The sequence below is a fragment of the Geotrypetes seraphini genome, chromosome 4, assembly GCF_902459505.1.
Source record: "Geotrypetes seraphini chromosome 4, aGeoSer1.1, whole genome shotgun sequence".
Taxonomy (NCBI): Eukaryota; Metazoa; Chordata; class Amphibia; order Gymnophiona; family Dermophiidae; genus Geotrypetes; species Geotrypetes seraphini.
The window spans coordinates 197,075,249-197,094,030 of record NC_047087.1 but is presented as its reverse complement, the minus strand read 5'-3'; the positions used below and the strand labels follow the sequence as shown (position 1 = coordinate 197,094,030).

At 43.6% G+C, this 18,782-nt stretch overlaps 2 protein-coding genes across 2 annotated transcripts in view; one reads left to right on the top strand and one right to left on the bottom strand.

Annotated features, from left to right (window-relative positions):
* Positions 1 to 18,782, top strand: part of CDH23 (cadherin related 23) — a 1,673,137-nt gene that overhangs the window by 1,332,819 nt on the left and 321,536 nt on the right. The window lies entirely within an intron of this gene.
* The window catches only part of VSIR (V-set immunoregulatory receptor), a 123,835-nt gene that overhangs the window by 7,751 nt on the left and 97,302 nt on the right, over positions 1 to 18,782 (bottom strand). Inside the window, exons 5-6 of the mRNA XM_033942781.1 lie at positions 4,422 to 4,449; positions 2,058 to 2,239 (exon numbers count right to left, since the gene is read on the bottom strand). Coding sequence (XP_033798672.1) covers positions 2,058 to 2,239; positions 4,422 to 4,449 — 210 coding nt within the window. The remainder of the gene's footprint in view (positions 1 to 2,057; positions 2,240 to 4,421; positions 4,450 to 18,782) is intronic.

Genomic DNA, 18,782 nt, shown 5'->3' with positions numbered 1-18,782 from the left:
GTACAAGTTATGCTTGATTCATAATGAAAAGTTAATAAATATATATATTTTTTTAAAAAAACATTCACAGGATTTTCAGTTTATAGAGGACGATCTTGGAGCTAGAGCTGATAAGCCTTTCAGGAGCTCAATCAGAGGCTTGCTTCTGTCTGACAACCTCCTGTACTAGGCTGATGTTACTTTTACCCACCTTAGACTACCTGGTTGGCAATTTATGTAGGCTCAAGCACAATAATTTTGCACTCACACGGTGCTCCTCAAGACTCCTGTTCTCAGAAATTTCTTCTGCTCTGAATGGAAATCACAGAATTGTAAAGTTCTGATTCCATTGAAGGCAGGCACACTTTTCTTTGACGCTCTTCACGTATTTCAACAATATTTGATTTCCCATCAGTTAGCGGATGCCGTTACAAAAGATTTCATAACATTTGGGATTCTGTTCTCCATCAACTATTTCTTACTTTTACCTCATATATGAACTTTAGAAAGCAGTTAAAAACTTATTTGCATGATAAATTTTTCTAACTGACCATCTTATACTTTCTTTAATTCGCTGCCTCATGTTGAACTTTTTTTATTTTATTGTTAACCGCATGGATCCTCATGGTTTTGCGTTATACAAATGCTACCATGCTTCCCCCAAAATAAGACAGTGTCTTATATTAATTTTGGGTCCCAAAAACATATTAGGGGCTCCTTTTATGAAGGCACATTAGGGCCTTAAAACACGGAATAGCACGCACGACTGTACATTAAACAAGGAAGAGACAGTCCCCTGCTTGAAAGAACTTACAATCAAATTATGACAGACAAGCAGGACAAAAAGGGTGAATCTATACTCACTACTCAGGTAGAGACTTGCAAGGAGAATGGTGAGGCAGATAGGGTAGGGGACTATAGAAGAACTAACAAACAGATATGGGTGCTTTAAAAGTTGGTTGGGTTAGGACTTGAATTCAGCTTCAAAAAAGCAAAGCTATAATATAAAATGGCTGGAAGTGAAGGGGTTAACTCCTTCCTTTAGGTCTGTTAAAGAGAGGAGCAGGAGCTGAGTGATTTTGGGGTCTGCACACTGACCCCTAACTTCTGTTTAAAGTGAAGTTTTACGAGTACTTCTCATATTTACCCAGTTAAACAAAACAGTCTATCAGGGGCATAATTAAAACTCTTGGACATCCACTTGGGCGTTGTGACCACCCAAAATGTCCAAGTGCCAATTTTCAAAATTGACTTTCTGGATGTCTAGTGGGACTTCTAAGCCACTATATGTTTTGAGTTCCAATGTGTTATGGGTGAACTTTGGGCAGGTTTAGACTTGGACATTTTGAAACTATAATCAATGTTTTTCAGGACATCTTAGATGGAACGTAGACATTGTGGGCTAGACCTGTTTTAGAAGCATCTAAGTACTAAAATGGTACCCAAACTGACCAAATGACCACTGGAGGGATTAAGTAATGAGCCCCCCATACTCCCCCAATCATCACTGACCCCCCCAGGCGCCGTCTTGGTGGGGGCACCAGCTCCCGTCGTCCTCTCTGTCCCCCCGCTCCTTCCTGACTCCCCCTGCCGCAAGCATGCACCCCTTCCCTTCCCTTGTACGTCTTTCATTCTCCTGGCACAAGTAGTATCACGAACTTGCTGCCCGCATCAGTGTTGGCTCTCTCTGACATCACTTCCGGGTCCTGAACCTAGGAAGTGACATCAGAGGGAGAGCAGACACGACACAGGTAGCAAGTTTGTGATGCTGCTTGCACCAGAAAAATTAAAGAGGTATGGGGGAAGGGGGGCATGCATGCAGCAAGGTGGGGGTGGGAACGAGTGGGAGAGGGCAGAGAAGAGGGTGTTAGGAGGCACCACTCACCCTCACTATGCTAATGGCTACTGCTTCAAAATATATACTGTAATCAGGTATTTCATATCTCGTAGGTGTTTATCTTTCTTTTACAATGAAGAAATTCTCTTCCACAAATGTCTGGGTTCTGAGTTTCATGGAGGCCTTAAGATTATTTCAGCCTATTAGGTCATTTAAGCTGGCCCAAATCTCAGAGACTCACCCAATGATGGGAAGAAGCAGTCCCCAGTACCTGGGGGAGACAGTGGGGTATTTGGTTCTGAGAGGAGGTGGCGTCCTGAATCTGACTGCTGACGACTTGCTGTATAGTTCAGCTGAGGCTTATGCTCCACATTTGCACGCGGAGCCTCATCAAAGACAGGGTTTTCAATTCCTCTGGCTTCACTGCAATGAAACACAAGAAAGGTCAGAGTCACAGCAGGCTTGAGTTGTTTTCCCTTCATTGTCCACAGCCATGCAGCTCATTCCCATTTGAAATAAGTTGTCCCCCCTTCCTGGGTTATAATGTGACCTTTTTCATGCTGAATTGGGTTTGGTCTGAATCAAAACCACATGAGTATTCTTATTCTATAGTATAATCATATAGTGTGCAAATGGTGTTTACATTTAGGCACTAAGGGTTAATATTCAAAGTGATTTAATCAGACAGGATAGGTTTCTGGCCAGTTAAATCACTTATGCGGGTCTATCCTCTGATTCAGTGGAAAGTAACTGAATATCAGTACTCAGCACTAGAGCCATAATTTGACAATTATTTGGGCTACCCAGGAGCAGATCAAATCACATAAAACTCAGTCAGGCCTTTGTCCAATTTAATTTAGGCAGTTACAACATACTGAATATTGCACTTGGGGGGGGGGGAAATTCATCAAGTAGGTACCTAAAACCTTCATGGGCCCCTCCCAGTGCATCCCAGGTACAGAGGTAGGGGAAGGCCAGCCATTTTGACCAGGTGGGCCTTCCTGCAGGAGGGAATGGGCCTCCCTCCTGCTGATTGTCTATCAAACGTACAAGGAGAGGGGGGCACAGGTGAGGGGTCTCTCCTTGGAAGGGTACTGGGGGGATCGGTCAGTGGGCGGGAGTGACTGAGAAAGGAATGGGGGATCTCACTGCTGGTTCAGCTAATCGTGGCAGGAGAATCCTCAATCAGCTGAGCCGGCAGGATCCCCAAAAGCCTTGGTTCATTGGAATAGTAAGAAGAAGCATAAATTGTTTGACATATTCGCTAGCATGTTTAAAGTTAGTGAGACTTCACCTCCAGTTTAATTTGTATTTAAACTTAATGTCGGTTCCCTGAAGCAGTACCAAAACGTGGCACTTCGGAACCAGAAAAAAGTCTAAGCTAAGTCTCAGTATTTTCAATACACTCTTAAGTAATTTAAAAAGAGACGTTCCTTCAAAGCTCGAGTAGCTAGTTAAAGTACAATGAATTATTATGAGTACAAGCTGGTAATTGCATTGAACACTGCGATGATTGGGTGGTGAGGCGGAGTTTTCAGCCTTCATATCTCTGAGCAGAGTTCTACTAGATATGCAAGCAAACTAAATTTGGGTTGTATCTACTTTTGACTTTCATGGAGTGACTTTCTTCAAGATTTGCAATCAGCTGATGGCAGGCGGTGGAGGGTATCCCCCGGCAAAGATAGGCACCAGAAATAAAGACCAGGGTTTTCCAGACCTACATTTCTGGCACATGTCTTTGCAAGAATCACGCCTACATAGGTGATTGAGGCACGATTCTCTAACCAGCCCTGCACGTGATTGATATGTGACTGCCGATATGGGCGACGGATAGAAAATCTGTGGAAAAATGGCTAATTCATATCAAGTATAATTTTTTTTAAAACTCAGATTGAATTTTATTGAGTTTTTGATATATCGCATAATCCAACACTTGGGCCTAAAGTGGTGTACAATACTAAAATTAAGATTTAGGAATGGAACTCCAAACAAAGATTAATGAATGAATGCATTCTTTCCTAAGAAACAAGAGCTAAAATTATTAAAAACATAATAAGGACTTAAAATGGCCATATTTTAATTGTCAAATTGTTAATCTGAGTTTCCCAGGAAGTGCACCAGATCCAGCAACATTATAGTTCCGAGGTGTGCCTTCACTATCTTTTGAATCAGTTGGCAAAGAGCTATATGTCTTCCATAACCTCACTGCTCCCTGTTAGCTTTTTATTTCAGCTATGAGACTACCAAGTCATTTGAATACTGCACAAGTATTTATTCACTAAGAACTGTGCCTGGGAATTAGAGCAAGGAAAGGACCTCAGGCTGTATCAATGGCAATTAGCCAGTCACCAGCTGAGTGCTCTGGCAAAAGACAGAAGAGTAAGTAGTGTATAATGCAAGGCCACTGAGTAAGAGGAAGACATCCAAAGAATGAGACAGAAAGGCACTGACAAAAGATGAAAGGAAGATATTTAAAGAGTGTGAGACAGGCGTACAGGCAGCAAATAATTTGCTGATTCAGATCGAAAAAAACCCAGCCAGTGCACAATAGATTTTGTATCTGGTTGGTCTACTAGACATGAACAATTGATCAATGATTCCTCACCTGTCCATTCTTACCAGCTCATGTGCTCCTGTGAAAGGAAAAAAAAAACATTTTAAATGAATGTTATAACCAGTACATATGTATTTGTGTTTGACCTAAGGTCTCACATGAATCAGCACAATAACTTAACAAATTACTTCCGAGAATAGAGGCCAACTAAAGCTAGTGGTTTTGGTTTCAATGTGGTGGCCAAAATTTGCCATTGGGTTTGGGTTGGAACTGAAGCTGAAACTGAAATTGTCATGCCCGGGTAGCCTCTTGGCAGAAGATGCGCCTACCCCACAAAAGATAGGTTTCTCTAGGCTGTTCCCCCCCCCCCCTCCCGCCCCCCGGGCTACCCAACTACCCATAGGCCAGCCCAGACCTATATAAAGAAATCCTGATGGTATAGTCGACTCTTCAGGGACCGGAACAAACCCATTTCATTCCTGTCCGATGCTGCTGCTCGGTCAGAATGGCTGCTGAGATTTCCTGTGGTAGCCTCGCGAGACTGCTTCAGGAGGTCCTGGCAGTGATTTTGAGATTGGAACTGGCATAAGCAGGAGCAACTGGAGAATGCTGTGAGAGATCCTGGCTGCCAATTTGAGATTGCTCCTTCTTATGCCAGTTCCAGGAGTGAATGGAGATTGGACCTGGCATAAGTAGAGCAATCTCAAAATGTCTGCTGGGACCTCCCATAGAAATCCCACGAGACTACTGCACAAGGTCCTGACCTCCATTATGAGATTGAAACCAACAGGAGCAGCCGGGTATTGCTGCGGGAGGTTCTGGCTGCCATTTTGAGATTGTTCCTGGTTATGCCAATTTCAGTCTCCAGTTGCTCTTGTTTATGCTGGTTCAAATGGTAGCCAGGACCTCCCTGGATAGTCTTGTGAGGCTGCTGTGGGAGGTGCCAGCTGCCATTTTGAGAATGGAACTGGTATAAGCAGGAACAATCTAGGAAGCTATTTCGACTGAGCAGCAACACTGGGGAGGAAAGAGTGGGCTTCGTTCCTATCCCTGAAGAGGACACTAGGCCACCATGGCTTTTAAAGATATTTCAGCTGAAATCTGAACCTAGATATAAATTGGGTCAGCTGAAATCTGAACCTAAATATAAATTGGGTCAGTCTCCATCTGAAAATGCCTGTTGCACCAGAATAAATTCACCTTTCCCCTGAAGAGGATGCAATTTGTGATTCTTTCCTATTCAATACCTAAAAAAATTACAAGCCCTCCAGGTAGGGTTGACAGATTTTCCACTTTGAAAATCCGGACCCCCTAGACCCACCCCCAAGGCCCACCTAGTTCTGCCCATCCCCACCCTGTAATGCCCTAATCCAGCCTCCAGTCCCACCCTAGCCCCACCCCCCACTGCCTGCTCATGTCGGGCAGGCATTCCTCTCTGCCCGATGCGATTTGAGGAGGCTTTTCAAAACCCGGACAAAGTGCTGGGTTTTGAAAAGCCGTCCGGACCCCTGGACACATCCTCAAAATGAGGACATGTCCAAGGAAATCCGGACGACTGGTAACCCTACCTTCAGGCAAATATCACCACCTGCAAGATGTTTTAGGTTATGTCATATCTGCCGTTTTCTCCTTTCTTTGAGAGCTCTTTGGTTTCACCTGGTTCTAGTTTCATAGGGCATTCTCATCTGCTAAAAAAAAATGTTTTATGCAATATCCAAGATGACCCTGCCTTCTTTTGAAAATGGATATAAATATAATATAGCTTTCTGAGGGGCCGTTTTGCTAAAGCTTGGCACTTGCTAATGGAGTTAGTGAATGCTAAATATTAAGCATCACATTTTATACCTGTGGTCTCAGTATCATATGTTATTTGCAAAGTATGCTTAATTGTACTGTATTATGGACCCCTGCCCTCCTAGGATCATGTAATAAGCCACGCCTAAATTTAAAAAGCAACTGGTAATGATGCTCCCTGCAGGCAAATTCCCTGATATGGGTAAAATTATAATTACCCAGTTGTAAAGAATGCCAAAGAATCCGTCACGTTAGTCTGCACCTGTAGGACAATTGCTTCCATTCCTATTTTTTTTGAAACTCGTGGAAGCTGTTGTGGGTTCCCAGTTAATGGACTAATATTTTACACCATTCACAATCAGGGTTTAGGCGTTTGTTTAGTATGGAAACAGAAGCAGCGTCATTGCTAGATAAAATACACCATTTGTTTAGTATGGGTAAAAGTGTTTTGATCCTTTAATTTGACTTGATCAGTGCATTTGACCTAGTACAGGGGTAGGCAATTCCAGTCCTCGAGAGCCGGAGCCAGGACAGGTTTTCAGGATATCCACAATGAATATGCGCACATAATTTTGTGTACTATATACTGAATCTAGAGGAAAATGACTTTTCCTGTCTTTGTTGTAGTTTTTTTTTGCACTATTCTTAACCCCTTCCTCTTATTATCTGTCTTCCCCTAACTCAGTAGTAGAGGAGCATTCTGGTGGTTAGGTCAGTTCAGCAAGCTGGAAGCACTTACCTATGATACCTTGCATGATGCAAGTATCTCAGAAGCAACAGCAGAGGAGACAAAAACACAATAGCAGTCTATGGCGTTCAACTCATTAACTTTATTAAATGAAGGATGCTGAGTTATCATTTAATAAATTTACTGAGCTGAACGCCATAGACTGCTATTGTTTTTTCATCTCCTCCGATGTGGATTTTGTTGCTTCTGGTCCTTTGGTGGATTTGTCTTCTGTTCTTTGTTTCAAGTATCTCAGATACATGCCTATTGGCCCTCATCCTATAACAGGGGTAGGGAACTCCGGTCCTCGAGAGCTGTATTCCAGTCAGGTTTTCAGGATTTCCCCAATGAATATGCATTGAAAGCAGTGCATGCAAATAGATATCATGCATATGCATATTCATTGGGGAAATCCTGAAAACCTGACTGGAATACGGCTCTCGAGGACCGGAGTTCCATACCCCTGTCCTATAAAGTGCGCTGAAAGTTGGGCGCTGATATCAGTGCCTAATTTAATTGAGCAATAGGCTTAATCAGTGCCTATATTGGCACTGAGCACCTCACAACCAGCTTTAATTGGACTTAATTAAAAGTTAGGCACCTATCTCGAAAAAACTCAATTCTATAAAAAGTAGGTGCCTAGCCCAGGGGTAGGCAATTCTGGTCCTTGAGAGCCGGAGCCAGGTCAGATTTTCAGGATATCCAAAATGAATATGTATGAGATGGATTTGCATGCACTGTCTCCTTGAGATGCAAATCTATCTCATGCATATTTATTGTGGATATCCTGAAAACCTGACCTGGCTCCAGCTCTCGAGGACCGTAATTGCCTAGCCCTGACCTAGTAGACCACAATATTTTGCTATTGATTCCTGACCAGATTGGAATTTCCAGTTTGGTTTTGGATTGGTTTATGAATTTTTTAAAAAAGAGATGGGACCAGGTTATAATGGAGAATTTTTGTTCTTAAGATCGGAAGAACACTTGCCAGGGTACCTCCGGGGTTCCCATGTTCCCCAATTGTGTTTAATGTTTATTTCTGCTCTTTGGGGTATACATTGGAACAGCATGGGTTTGCTTCAGTTATGCAGGTGGTGTAACAGTTCTAAAGATAAAAACAACAGGCTGTGGATGTGGATGTCCTGAAAGATAATTTTATTCGCCCTTCGCAATAAAAATACAAATAAAAGTCTGAATTAGTAATACACGTATGGACAATCATTCATGTATTCCTAATTCAAACTTTTATTTGTATTTTTATTATGAAGAGCGAATAAAATCATCTTTCAGCCTGTCGTTTTTATGTTTGGATTGTTTTTATTGTGGATCACTGGATCTCCCCTTTTTGTTTTTTTGTGATGTAACAGTTCTACCAATATCTTCTACAGTTGCTCTTGAATCATTACAGGTAAAGGGATTGGTGTAAATAATGGAGGGGTGGATGCAGGTGCACAAACTGGGAAATTACATTTGGACAAAACAAAGTTTTTATTGGCTGCACACTCTTCTGCCATTAGTGAGACAAAAATTACAATTCGGCCAGTAAACTATGAGCTAAGTTTCATCTTAAGGATGGTGGGAGTGACATTAGATTCACATCTTTCCATGAAACCTCAAGTAAATATGTTGGTCCAAAAAGCTTTTTTTTTTTTTTATCATGCACAAGCTTCGCTGTATTCAAGGTTACAGTATTTTTTGCTTCTTAAGACGCACTTTTTCCCCCCCAAAAAAATGGGTGGAAATTTAGGTGCGTCTATAAGGCTCCATAGACTAGAGTCTCGCTGGCTCCTGGCCCCGCCTTAGCTCTGTTCCTCTCACTAACCTTCGAGCTAGTCTTCTCTCTGGAGAGCATGCGTGGCATTGTGCATGTCGCTGCTTCGTGCACAAGCACATATAAGTCTTTGTAGGCCACAGTCTCGCAAGCTCCCGGCCCCGCCTTAGCTCTGTTCCTCCCACTACTCTTAGAGCTAGTCTTCTTCTCTCTGGAGAGTGTGCACAGCGTTGTGCGTGCCGCTGCTTTGTGCACAAGCGCATGCACCATGGTTGGTCCCGCGTCTTCTTTCCCCACCCGGCACGCACAGGACCAGCCTTGTCTCGTGCCATGTGCCATTTAATGAGCGGCGGCCACCGAGCCTCAGTGTGTTCCGTGGACGTGACCCGCCCGGAGCAGGTAAACAGGGCCATAGCAGAGTGACGGAGTCCTCCGTCGGTGGAAGGGGAGGGAAAGCCCAAGAACGGGAAATGCAATGGGAAGCTGGAGCCTGGGTGGCCTTTCCTTCACAAATCAGTCCTGGGAAGCTAGGGCCCCGACTCTCTCCAGCGTTCGTATTCTTACTCTTCCTGTCCCAAGCCCTCACACTGGTAAATGTTGCTATTTTATTAGGGGCAAGAAGGTAAACTGCTCCCCTTCTTCCCTAGCTGTGCTCCGGGCCATTGGCTACTTTACAGCAACCATTCCTCCTCCATTTGTCTCGTTTCTTGTGATAGTGTTTTACCTAGCTTTTATTAATCCGTGTCTAGGGGAGATAGTTGCTGTGAGGGCTCTTAAGTGAGAACTGATGGCAGCCATTCAGGGAGCGGCTCAGGACCAGGCAGGTGCGCAAAAAGGTCGCGCCTGCCTTCTGCTTTGCTCTGCCACAAGAGATGAGCAGGACTCATAGGCAGCCGTCTAGCGAGGGAGGGGCAAGAGCATGGAAAGCTCCTACCGATACAGCACTGGACCGCTGGAATTAAAAAAGGTACCGGGGGTGGGGTGGGGGGTGCCCTGCCAGCCGGAATTACAAAAAAGGTATTGAGAGAGGTTGCCCTGCCTGATGCCTTGTCTACCACTAGACCACCAGAGGGGGGACAGGGTACAGGGCAGGGTACACCATTTAGTTCAGAATTTTTTTTTCTTAGTTTTTCCTCCTCCACAGGAGTGTGAGTCTTATGGTCAGGTGCGTCTTATAGAGCGAAAAATACGGTACTTTACCCAAGCTCAGTTTTGGTTATACGTTACAGAGTTCAATGTAAATGTACTTGAATTGCCTATAAAATTATTCATGGATTGTTTGACTATCTGATACTCTTAACCTTAAACTCCTCAAACATTTTGGGTTGTAGAACTATTCATATACATAAGTTATCTTTTCCTTCGGTCAAAGATTCTCAATCAGCCAGCAGAACTGCTCGATCTTTTTCCTTCCTATTGACTGCACTATGGCATGACCTTCCCTTTCAGATACAATCATGTATTTCTTTTCAGGATTTCCGTAAAATTTTAAAAACCATGATGACCAGTAATGATCTAGCTTAAAATCATAAAATCATATTTGTTTAAAAAATTATTTTTAACCCTACGAATCTGGGCAAGGAACAGTACAAACATACAAAATCACCAAATGACAAACAATAAAATGCAATGACAAAACACCTCAAAAATGTAATAGAAACATAATAAAAACATCTAAGCATCTATGCACAATTACAAAATATATCTTCAAAACGACAGTTCAGTGCAAATGCAGTGCACAGACTAACAGAGTTTTATACTCTTAACAAACCTCGCGAGCCTGTGGTTTTAACCTGCTTTAAAGCTGCAGGTTAAAACCATGGGCTTGCACTGCGGGGAAGAGCAGGAAAGTTGGGGCAGAGAGCAGGAGATTGGATTAGAGAGAAGAGAAGCAGGATCGGGGCAGAGAACAGAAGGAGATCAGAGCAGAGAAGCAGAATTGGGGCAGAAAGCAGGAGATCAGGGCAGAGAACAGAGAAGTAGAATCAGGGCAGAAAGCAGAGTGGCCAGAGCAGGACAATCGGGGCAGAGAGCAGGGCATTTACACAAGCGACTGATCCTCAGCAGTCACTTGTTTTTGGATCGGCCAGCCCAATCAGTGTGCCTGCATTTGTTTAGTGAATTGCATCCTTCCTACTTTGCATGCCGTTTCCCTTCATTTGCATGCGCAGATCGGATCGGAGGATGATCGGCCACGAGGTTAGTGAATCGGGTTGGAGGAAAATCGGGTCATAAAGTGGTCAGGATACGATTGGTGTCCTTACTGAATCTAGCCCTTAATTAGTTGCAAAACCCAAAATATAAGGAAAAAGTGGTTGACAATCCATCCAGATATTGTGGGCCCATAAATTATAATAATTTAAAAACCAACTATAAAACCTTAAAATTCAATTAAAATAATACTATGGTACCTGGGGAGTTTGTTTCTTCCTGAAATGTACATTATAAAAATTGTGTTAATAAAAAATAAATAATGCCAGCATATCATTAAGAAAATCCTTTGTAATTCATGACAAAAACTCATTTGAGAATGGAGAGGAAAATACGGGAAATGGGAATAAATAACATACAAAAAATTCTTATTTGACACTTTAGCAGTGGTTGTGTAGGCGGTTGAATAGTGGTGAATTAAGTGATAATGAGCGTATAATTCAATATTTTAGGCCTGGCCTGTTCTGAGCCACAGAATGAATTAGCTGCTTCATTTCACTACACATAAGCCTGATTATTTTGTTTTGGAAATGCAAAATTACTGGGTGACATCTGTCCCTATTGAAATTGCACTGAGCATGCCTAGGCTGTAGTATTTGCATGAACTAAGGGCAATATGCCAAAAAGCATCTGCTACATTTCTTTCACCACACACCTCATCTGCATATTTTATGAAGCAAATATCTCCTCTAATCACTCGAGGAAAACCCCAGCACTCTTGCATAGAAAAACATACTATAGCAAACCATACTGCTTGAAGAGCTGCTGACAGTGAGGCCAATACATGTTCAAATGTAAATTCTAAAGATAAGCATAAATTTTTCCCATTTACAATATTTTTTTATGCATCCTTATTCACAGTTCTGTTGTGGATACACAGGAGTCCGTACTTGAGCTGTTGATTCCCACTTCAAGCAAAACTGCAGAAAGAACTTGAAACTCTTCCCCTTCTGGAGTAGAGAACAGTACTCTCCTCAGTTTATTCTTTCGCAAATGAACTCAGCATGTGCATTTTGCTCTGCTTCTCTTTATTATTTTCAGGCAATTTTCCGTCAAATTTTTGAAATTTTTTTTGGCTTCGGTGCTCGGTGGTCCCCTGCTCAGGCATACTCCTTCAGAAAAAGGACACAGTCCCACATGGGAGGACTGCTTCTTCCATCAGGAGCTCAGGGTCCGTTCCTCTGGGAGCGACTCACCTGCTGATTTTATCAGAGGCTTCAACACAGGCTGTGTGGCCCCTGAGTAAGAATCCTCTGGGTATCAGGGAGCCAGCTGCATAATTTATATCCCCTTCGCTGCGTAAGGAATCTCGGGGATGGGAGACAGTGATCATGACTGGGCAACCAGAAGAATTCCTTCGACAGTTGAGGGCTGTGCAATTTCTAAGGTAGAAATCCTTTCCCTGCAACCAGGCTGATTCAGGCAAACAGGCACTAGAAGTCACAGTGAGCACTCCCATTATTCCCTATGGGGAACATGGATGGGGGGGGTTCTCAGTTTTAGGGGTTTCTGGGGTAGAACTCAGGTCCCCTTCCTCTAAAACAGAGGTGTCAAACTCAGGCCCGCGGGCCAAATTTGGCCTGCATGGTAATTAGATTTGGCCTGAGTTTGACACCCCTGCCTTACGTGATCCCAAGCTACCTCATGTGCACACATGCGGGGCACTGACAGGGAGAAATGAAAACAGAAGCAACCACCAAGCTGAACGATGGCTATGTCACTGAAGGGCCACCATCAGAAATTTCTGGGCCCCTTACTGAGCAATCCTATTGGGCCCTCCACGCACCCCTTCCCCCCCCCCCCCCCCGATTCCCCCCCTTCTTCCATGGGCCGAATACACACATACTTTTCTGCTAATGCTCCACCTAAGCCAGTCCCGTAAAATCTTCTCACGTCCATTGGATGATTTGGCATATAGGAGATATTCATAAAAAGAACGTCCGTCAAGATCTTTACTCATAGACTGTGCCATTTGCTTTAAATCATCTTCCATCATTAATCCAAATTGCACAATTCTTTCTCTGTCTTTGTCCTGAATGGCATCTGGCCACATTGCTGGATCCTTCCAGTCAACAAATTTATGAACAGGCGCGGAGTACGCATTTTTAAACAAATGTAGTTTATCCTTGTACTCCTTATGTAATTTTAATCATCTATGGATATGTTTGTATGTTTATTGTTCAAATGGTTTTATTTATTTCCCCAAATTTATTTTTGTTATACGCATTGAAAATATTTGATATTGTGTTTAAATCAAAATCTCAATAAACTTGAAACTTGAAACGAGTGCCCATGAGATTGTGGGAGGGTTAAATACTCAAAACTTAGAAGAATAACAATTTACTTAAAGTTTTTACTACGCCAGCTTTCTGGTATCTTTACATACAGTGGCGTACGTAGCATATGTAACACCCGGGGCCCATCATTTTTTGGCACCGCCCCCCCCATCTGTAAGAAAAACATGATTTTTAGTAACAAACCACACGTCACACATGAGTACCTAGGAAAAGGCAGCATCTTACATATTGCAGTGAGCAGTACATCAATACACCCATTGTAAAACTAAACAAGCCAGACCAGCACAGATCAATCCTACACCGTCAATCCTAACAGAAAACCATATCTTTCGAACACACAGAACACAGAAAACACCTTCGCCTAGTATGGAATATGTCATCACAAACTAACCCCTCACTCTTTTACAAAACTGTAGTGTGGATTTTAGCCACAATGGTAACAGCCCTGACGCTCATAGAATTCTGAGCATCAGAGCTGCTACCACCACGGCTGGCGCTAAAAAACGCTCCACAGTTTTGTAAAAGGGGGGATAAAATAGAAATACACAGTTTCAATGCTCAAGCTCAGAGGTGCTCAAACTTTTTGAGCTTGTGAGCTACTTTAAAATGACCAAGTCAAAATGATCTACCAACAATAAAATTAAAAAACACAAAGCACACTATACGCTGAGAAAATGTTAATTATCATTCCTATTCTGGGTTTTTTTCAAAGAGGTCAAGGCAGATGACTCTATGCATTGTCACCTCAGTAACAACCATACAAAAATAGACAAATATACCCTCCATCCTTTTTATTAAACCACAATAGCAGTTTTTAGCGCAGGGAGCTGCGCTGAATGCCCAGTGCAGCTCTTGACGCTCATAGGCTCCCTGCGCTAAAAACCACTATTGCGGTTTAGTAAAAGGGGACCATATTGTAAAATATAGACAGCAGATATAAATTCAGAACTGTGCATAGTAAGTGAAGGGAAGTTTTCATCTCTGGGAATTTACCCATTTAACTATTAAGTTATTTGGGCAAATTCCTTTGAAAACTGTGGTAATACTGCCTCCACTTTGCCAAATTTAAAATAAAACCATTTTTCCTACCTTGTCTGGTGATTTCATGAGTCTCTGGTTGCACTTTCTTCTTCTGACTGTGCATCCAATCTTTCTTCCCTTCTATCAGCCTGTATGCTTCCTCTCCTCCATACCTCATTCCCTCCCCCAACTTTTTCTTCCTCTCTCCCTGACCTTTCTTTCTTTTTTTCTGTTTCTCTTCTTTCCTTCTGTTTCCCTGCCTGCCCCCTTTCTTTCTTTTTCCCTGCAGTTCCCCAAGCCACTGCCACTGCTGCTGCCATCGGGGAACAGGACCCACCAATGGATAACAGGCCCCAAATCCGACGCCGACGCATGCTCTCCCTGCTTCGGGCTGATCAGTCTTCCTCTCCCCGACGTCAATTCTGCCGTCGGAGAGGAAGTTCGGGCCAGCCAATCGCTGCCTGGCTGGGCGGAACTTCCTCTCCGACGGCAGAATTGACGTCGGGGAGAGGAAGACTGATCGGCCCGATAGATTAGATCGCCAAGACAAAGTGAGTCCTGGGTGATCGACTCACTTTGCCTTGGCGAGCTACTGGCGCCCCTGCCTTAGAACACTGCCTAGGACCCTGGGGGAGCCCGGGCCCCCTGTCAGCTCCGGGCCCCTGAATGCAGGACTGGTAGTACTGCCCTGATGGTGGCCCTGTGTCACTGCCAGCAATCTATAGGCACCGGAAAGGGACATATAATATACGCAGAACGCTGTGGGACTGTCAGACTCAAATTCTACAGCACGGAGATAGGGCTGGTCAGAGAGCCCGTTTTGAAGCCGCTCGGACCATCGTTTCCCTGAAATCGTGGAACCGAGTTTTAAAGCACGAGGATGGGCAGAGGCCTGACAGGTTGCTCTTGCCATTTTCTTCACCAGATGAGACAAATGCAGATTGTATAGCTTGAGCCGTCCTCAGCTGCCTATGAACAACTTGGCGGGAAGTGTTTTGGTTCTGGCAAATGAGCTCCCACATGTGCTTTGACACGAGTTTGAGACAATGTATTTGTTTTCTACTCTGATTCCTGCAGGAACAGCTGCTCGGTGAGGAAGAAATGTCTTTTTTATTTATTTTGTTTCTATCACAGAGCCGGGGTGGGGTTGGAGAAGTTGTAACCTTATACTTCTACTAAGACTAAGGTGTACCTTAATAAAAGGACCCCTAAGTTTCTTAATAAAAAAATTCAGCCCGCGACTTAGTTTATGTTTTAGATTTCGGCCCCCTTATGTGATTGAGTTTGACACCCCTGCTCTAAAACCCTAAAATTGCTATTTTTTTTGTTGTTGTTGTTTTGTCTCCAACAACCTATTTTTGGTGAAATTTTTTTGACAGCTTCTGACTTGGATTTTTAGCAATCTGATTTAAAACTCCATTTTTTTCTGCCTCAAAAACACTTGTTTTTGCTAGTGACTGCCTCTTATGGATGCCCCAGGCCTTTCTAATCCCAGATCCTGTGTTGGTTGTCCAGCGTTGCTGGTGGAGGAGCAGCTGTGTTCCATGTGCTGCAAGACATAGGAGGAAGGGAGCTTTGGGCTCGGCCCCCGGTCAGTCCTCTAAGGCCTTGGAATCCACAAAATCCTAAGAAAGCCAGTCTAAGGGGAAGAGATCCTGCTCAGATGAGCTGAGCAACATTAAGACGATACGCAAGTGCGTGGTGGCAGACGATTCATCTCTGCTCTAGTCTGGGGTTACGCAAGGAGCCTCAGGTCCTCTGATGCAAGGCTTCTCTGACTGTCAGCCTTTTATGGAAAGCCTACTTAATGGGACCGGGAAGTGCTACGCAGCTTTCAGGTGTGCCGGCTCTGCCTAAGAGAGATCCTTCTCCCAGGTAGGCATTCCTATCTCATACCACACTAGTTCCCAGTGTTGGTGACCCTTTGGAGCAGGATGGCATGATTGGAAGTCCCTTTCTAAGCCTTTATTATCACAAGGCTCTCCTGCGATGGTGGAATACTTGGGATCCCTGAAGGGGTCCAGTAGCTAGGGGACAGGAGCGGGAACAGATCACAGTGATGATTCCTCCATGCGTCACCTTTTCAGGTCAGCTTCAATTTCCCATGTCATTTCTTTCACCCTGTCTATATTGAAGTTCAATGTCCAGCAGCCCTTCACCTTGCAGTGCTCCATCATGTGCGACACTAATGCACAGGTGAACTTTTTCCTTCTCACCCAGATCTTACCTCTTTGGTCATTGACCATTGGGAGGCACCTGAAGACTTTCTTAAGGTGGCCAAAGCTATGCCTTGGCTCTATCCTATGGTTCCAGACTTCCAGCAGCTGTTTGTCCAGCTGAAGGTGGACTCCACAGTGGCACAAGTAATGAAGCACAGCTCCATTCCTAGTGAAGGTGGAGGGATGCTGAAGGATGCACAAGACTGTAGAGTGCATGTGATCCTGAAAACACAGTTTGAAGCGCTAGCTTTGAATATCAAAGTTGCAGCGGACATGGGAGGAAGGGAGCTTCAGGCTTGGCCCCCAGTCAGTCCTCTAAGGCCTTGGACCCCCCCCCCCCCCCAAAATCCTAAGAAAGCCAGTGTAAAGGGAAGAGATCATGCTCAGATGAGCAGAGCAACAATGGCCTTGTTGTAGTGCATTTGCATGGCAGTATCGGACAATGCTAGAAAACTCGGAAAAGACCTCGCTAAGCCGTATTGATAATCTGTCGCTACAATATATGCACACTAAATCGGTTGGAACCGGTTTAGCGGGCACATTAAAGACAGATTTTATTTATTTATTTATTTTAAAAATTTCTCTACCGTTTACAACTAAACGGTTTACATAATTTACATACATAATTTTAAAACAAAAACATAATAAAATAAACATGCAAACAATCCTCGGAAATCATGGCTACAAAATAATACCATAACTTTGCATAATAAAAATCATGAGTAGTTCATCAACTCTACAAGAGAAGAAAATTATTGGTTAGAGAAAGGCATCTACAAATAACTGTGTCTTAAGTAATATTCTAAACATGCCCCTTTTTGACAATTTTCTATGTGACCCACCAGAGAGTTCCATATCTTAACTCCTTCACAACAAAAAGTCATTTTACCAGTCTCAACAAGCCTTTGATTCACAGCCATCTTCAGTAAAGCTAAATTTTAGTTTTGAGAATCTGCCCCTAGATGACCTCATGGCCAGTGTGGCAGTCACCACTCCAGATCCCTCCCGGATGGTAGGAGCCATTGACCTGCCAGTGGAGGTAGAGGCAATTTTTGTGCCTCTAGGAGATCTCACCAATTTTCCTCCAGCTACTCTTCTCAGAGGCCTTTTCAAGGGCTTCCCAATTCAGGGAAAAAAATTTTGATTCGATTCGCTTTCTCTGCCCAATCAGGTAGGGTTTTTCCCCCAAATATCCTGGCGGGTTTATTTTGTAGCCTCTTCACCCACCCCACCCCCCTTTCGCCTCTCCAACCCCATGGCTGTGCTGTGGTGTAAATAAAAAAGACTTTTCCTCTCTCTGTTAGGTTCTAGCTCATGCTCGCTAACACCAGATCTGGCAGGATACACATTTAAAATCTGACATATTGTAATCACAAAATAGAAAAAATATATTTTTTTTTCTACTTTTTGTTGTCTGATCAATTTATTATTCAAATCATGTTGGTCCCACGCTCTGGTTTCTGTTCGTCTTCTGTTAACTCATTCACCAGGGTCTCCTGACCATTTGACGTTTTCTTCTTTCTCCGTGCTCACCAACCATCTTCCTTCTCTATACCTTCCCTTCCACTGCCATACCCAACATTTATTTCCCACTGTCTACCATCTCTCTTCTCTCTCTCTCTCTCTTTCGCTCTCCCCTTGCCTTTTGCCCTGGATTAAACCTCTCTATTCCCCTCAACGCAACATCTCTCCCTTCCTCCCTTCCCAAGACAAACTGTTGCTTAGGCCCTCCAAAATATAAATGCATTTTAACAGGGGTGAGATTGACAGACCTCTGTAGGCAGAGGAGAAAACTCTGCCTTGGAAGCCACTGAATTAGCACATCTGAAAGGTCCCTTCATATACATTTAGGGCTCCTTTTACATAGGCGCACCAGGGCCTTAACGCGCACAATAGCGCATGCTAAAATGCCACGCATGCTAGCCGCTACCGCCTCCTCTTGAGCAGGCGGTAGTTTTTTGGCTAGCGCGCGCTAATCCGGTGCATACGCTAAAACGTAAAAGGAGTCCTTAGGCTCTATGGTCCAGATTCTGTAATGGATGCCTAAGTTAGGCACCTATTGCATAAGAATGGCATCTAACTAAAACTTAGGCAAGTGTAAGGTAGGCTCGAGTTTTAAAAGCCTATATTATAGGCACCTAAGTCCTTTGGAAAATCATGCCTAGTGACACCTAAATCTTTCTCCACCCTTCAACATACCTACTTTGGTGTTAGGCACAGATAGGCACCCTGTGTTAGGTGCCTATCTTTTGTTGAATCACGCCTAAGAGGATAGGTGCCTATCACCCAGTTTTTATTTTTTTTCAATTATGAGTTTGTTAAAGCTTGTAACTGAAGACAATTTACTAATTAAGTTAGGTGCCTAACTATAGG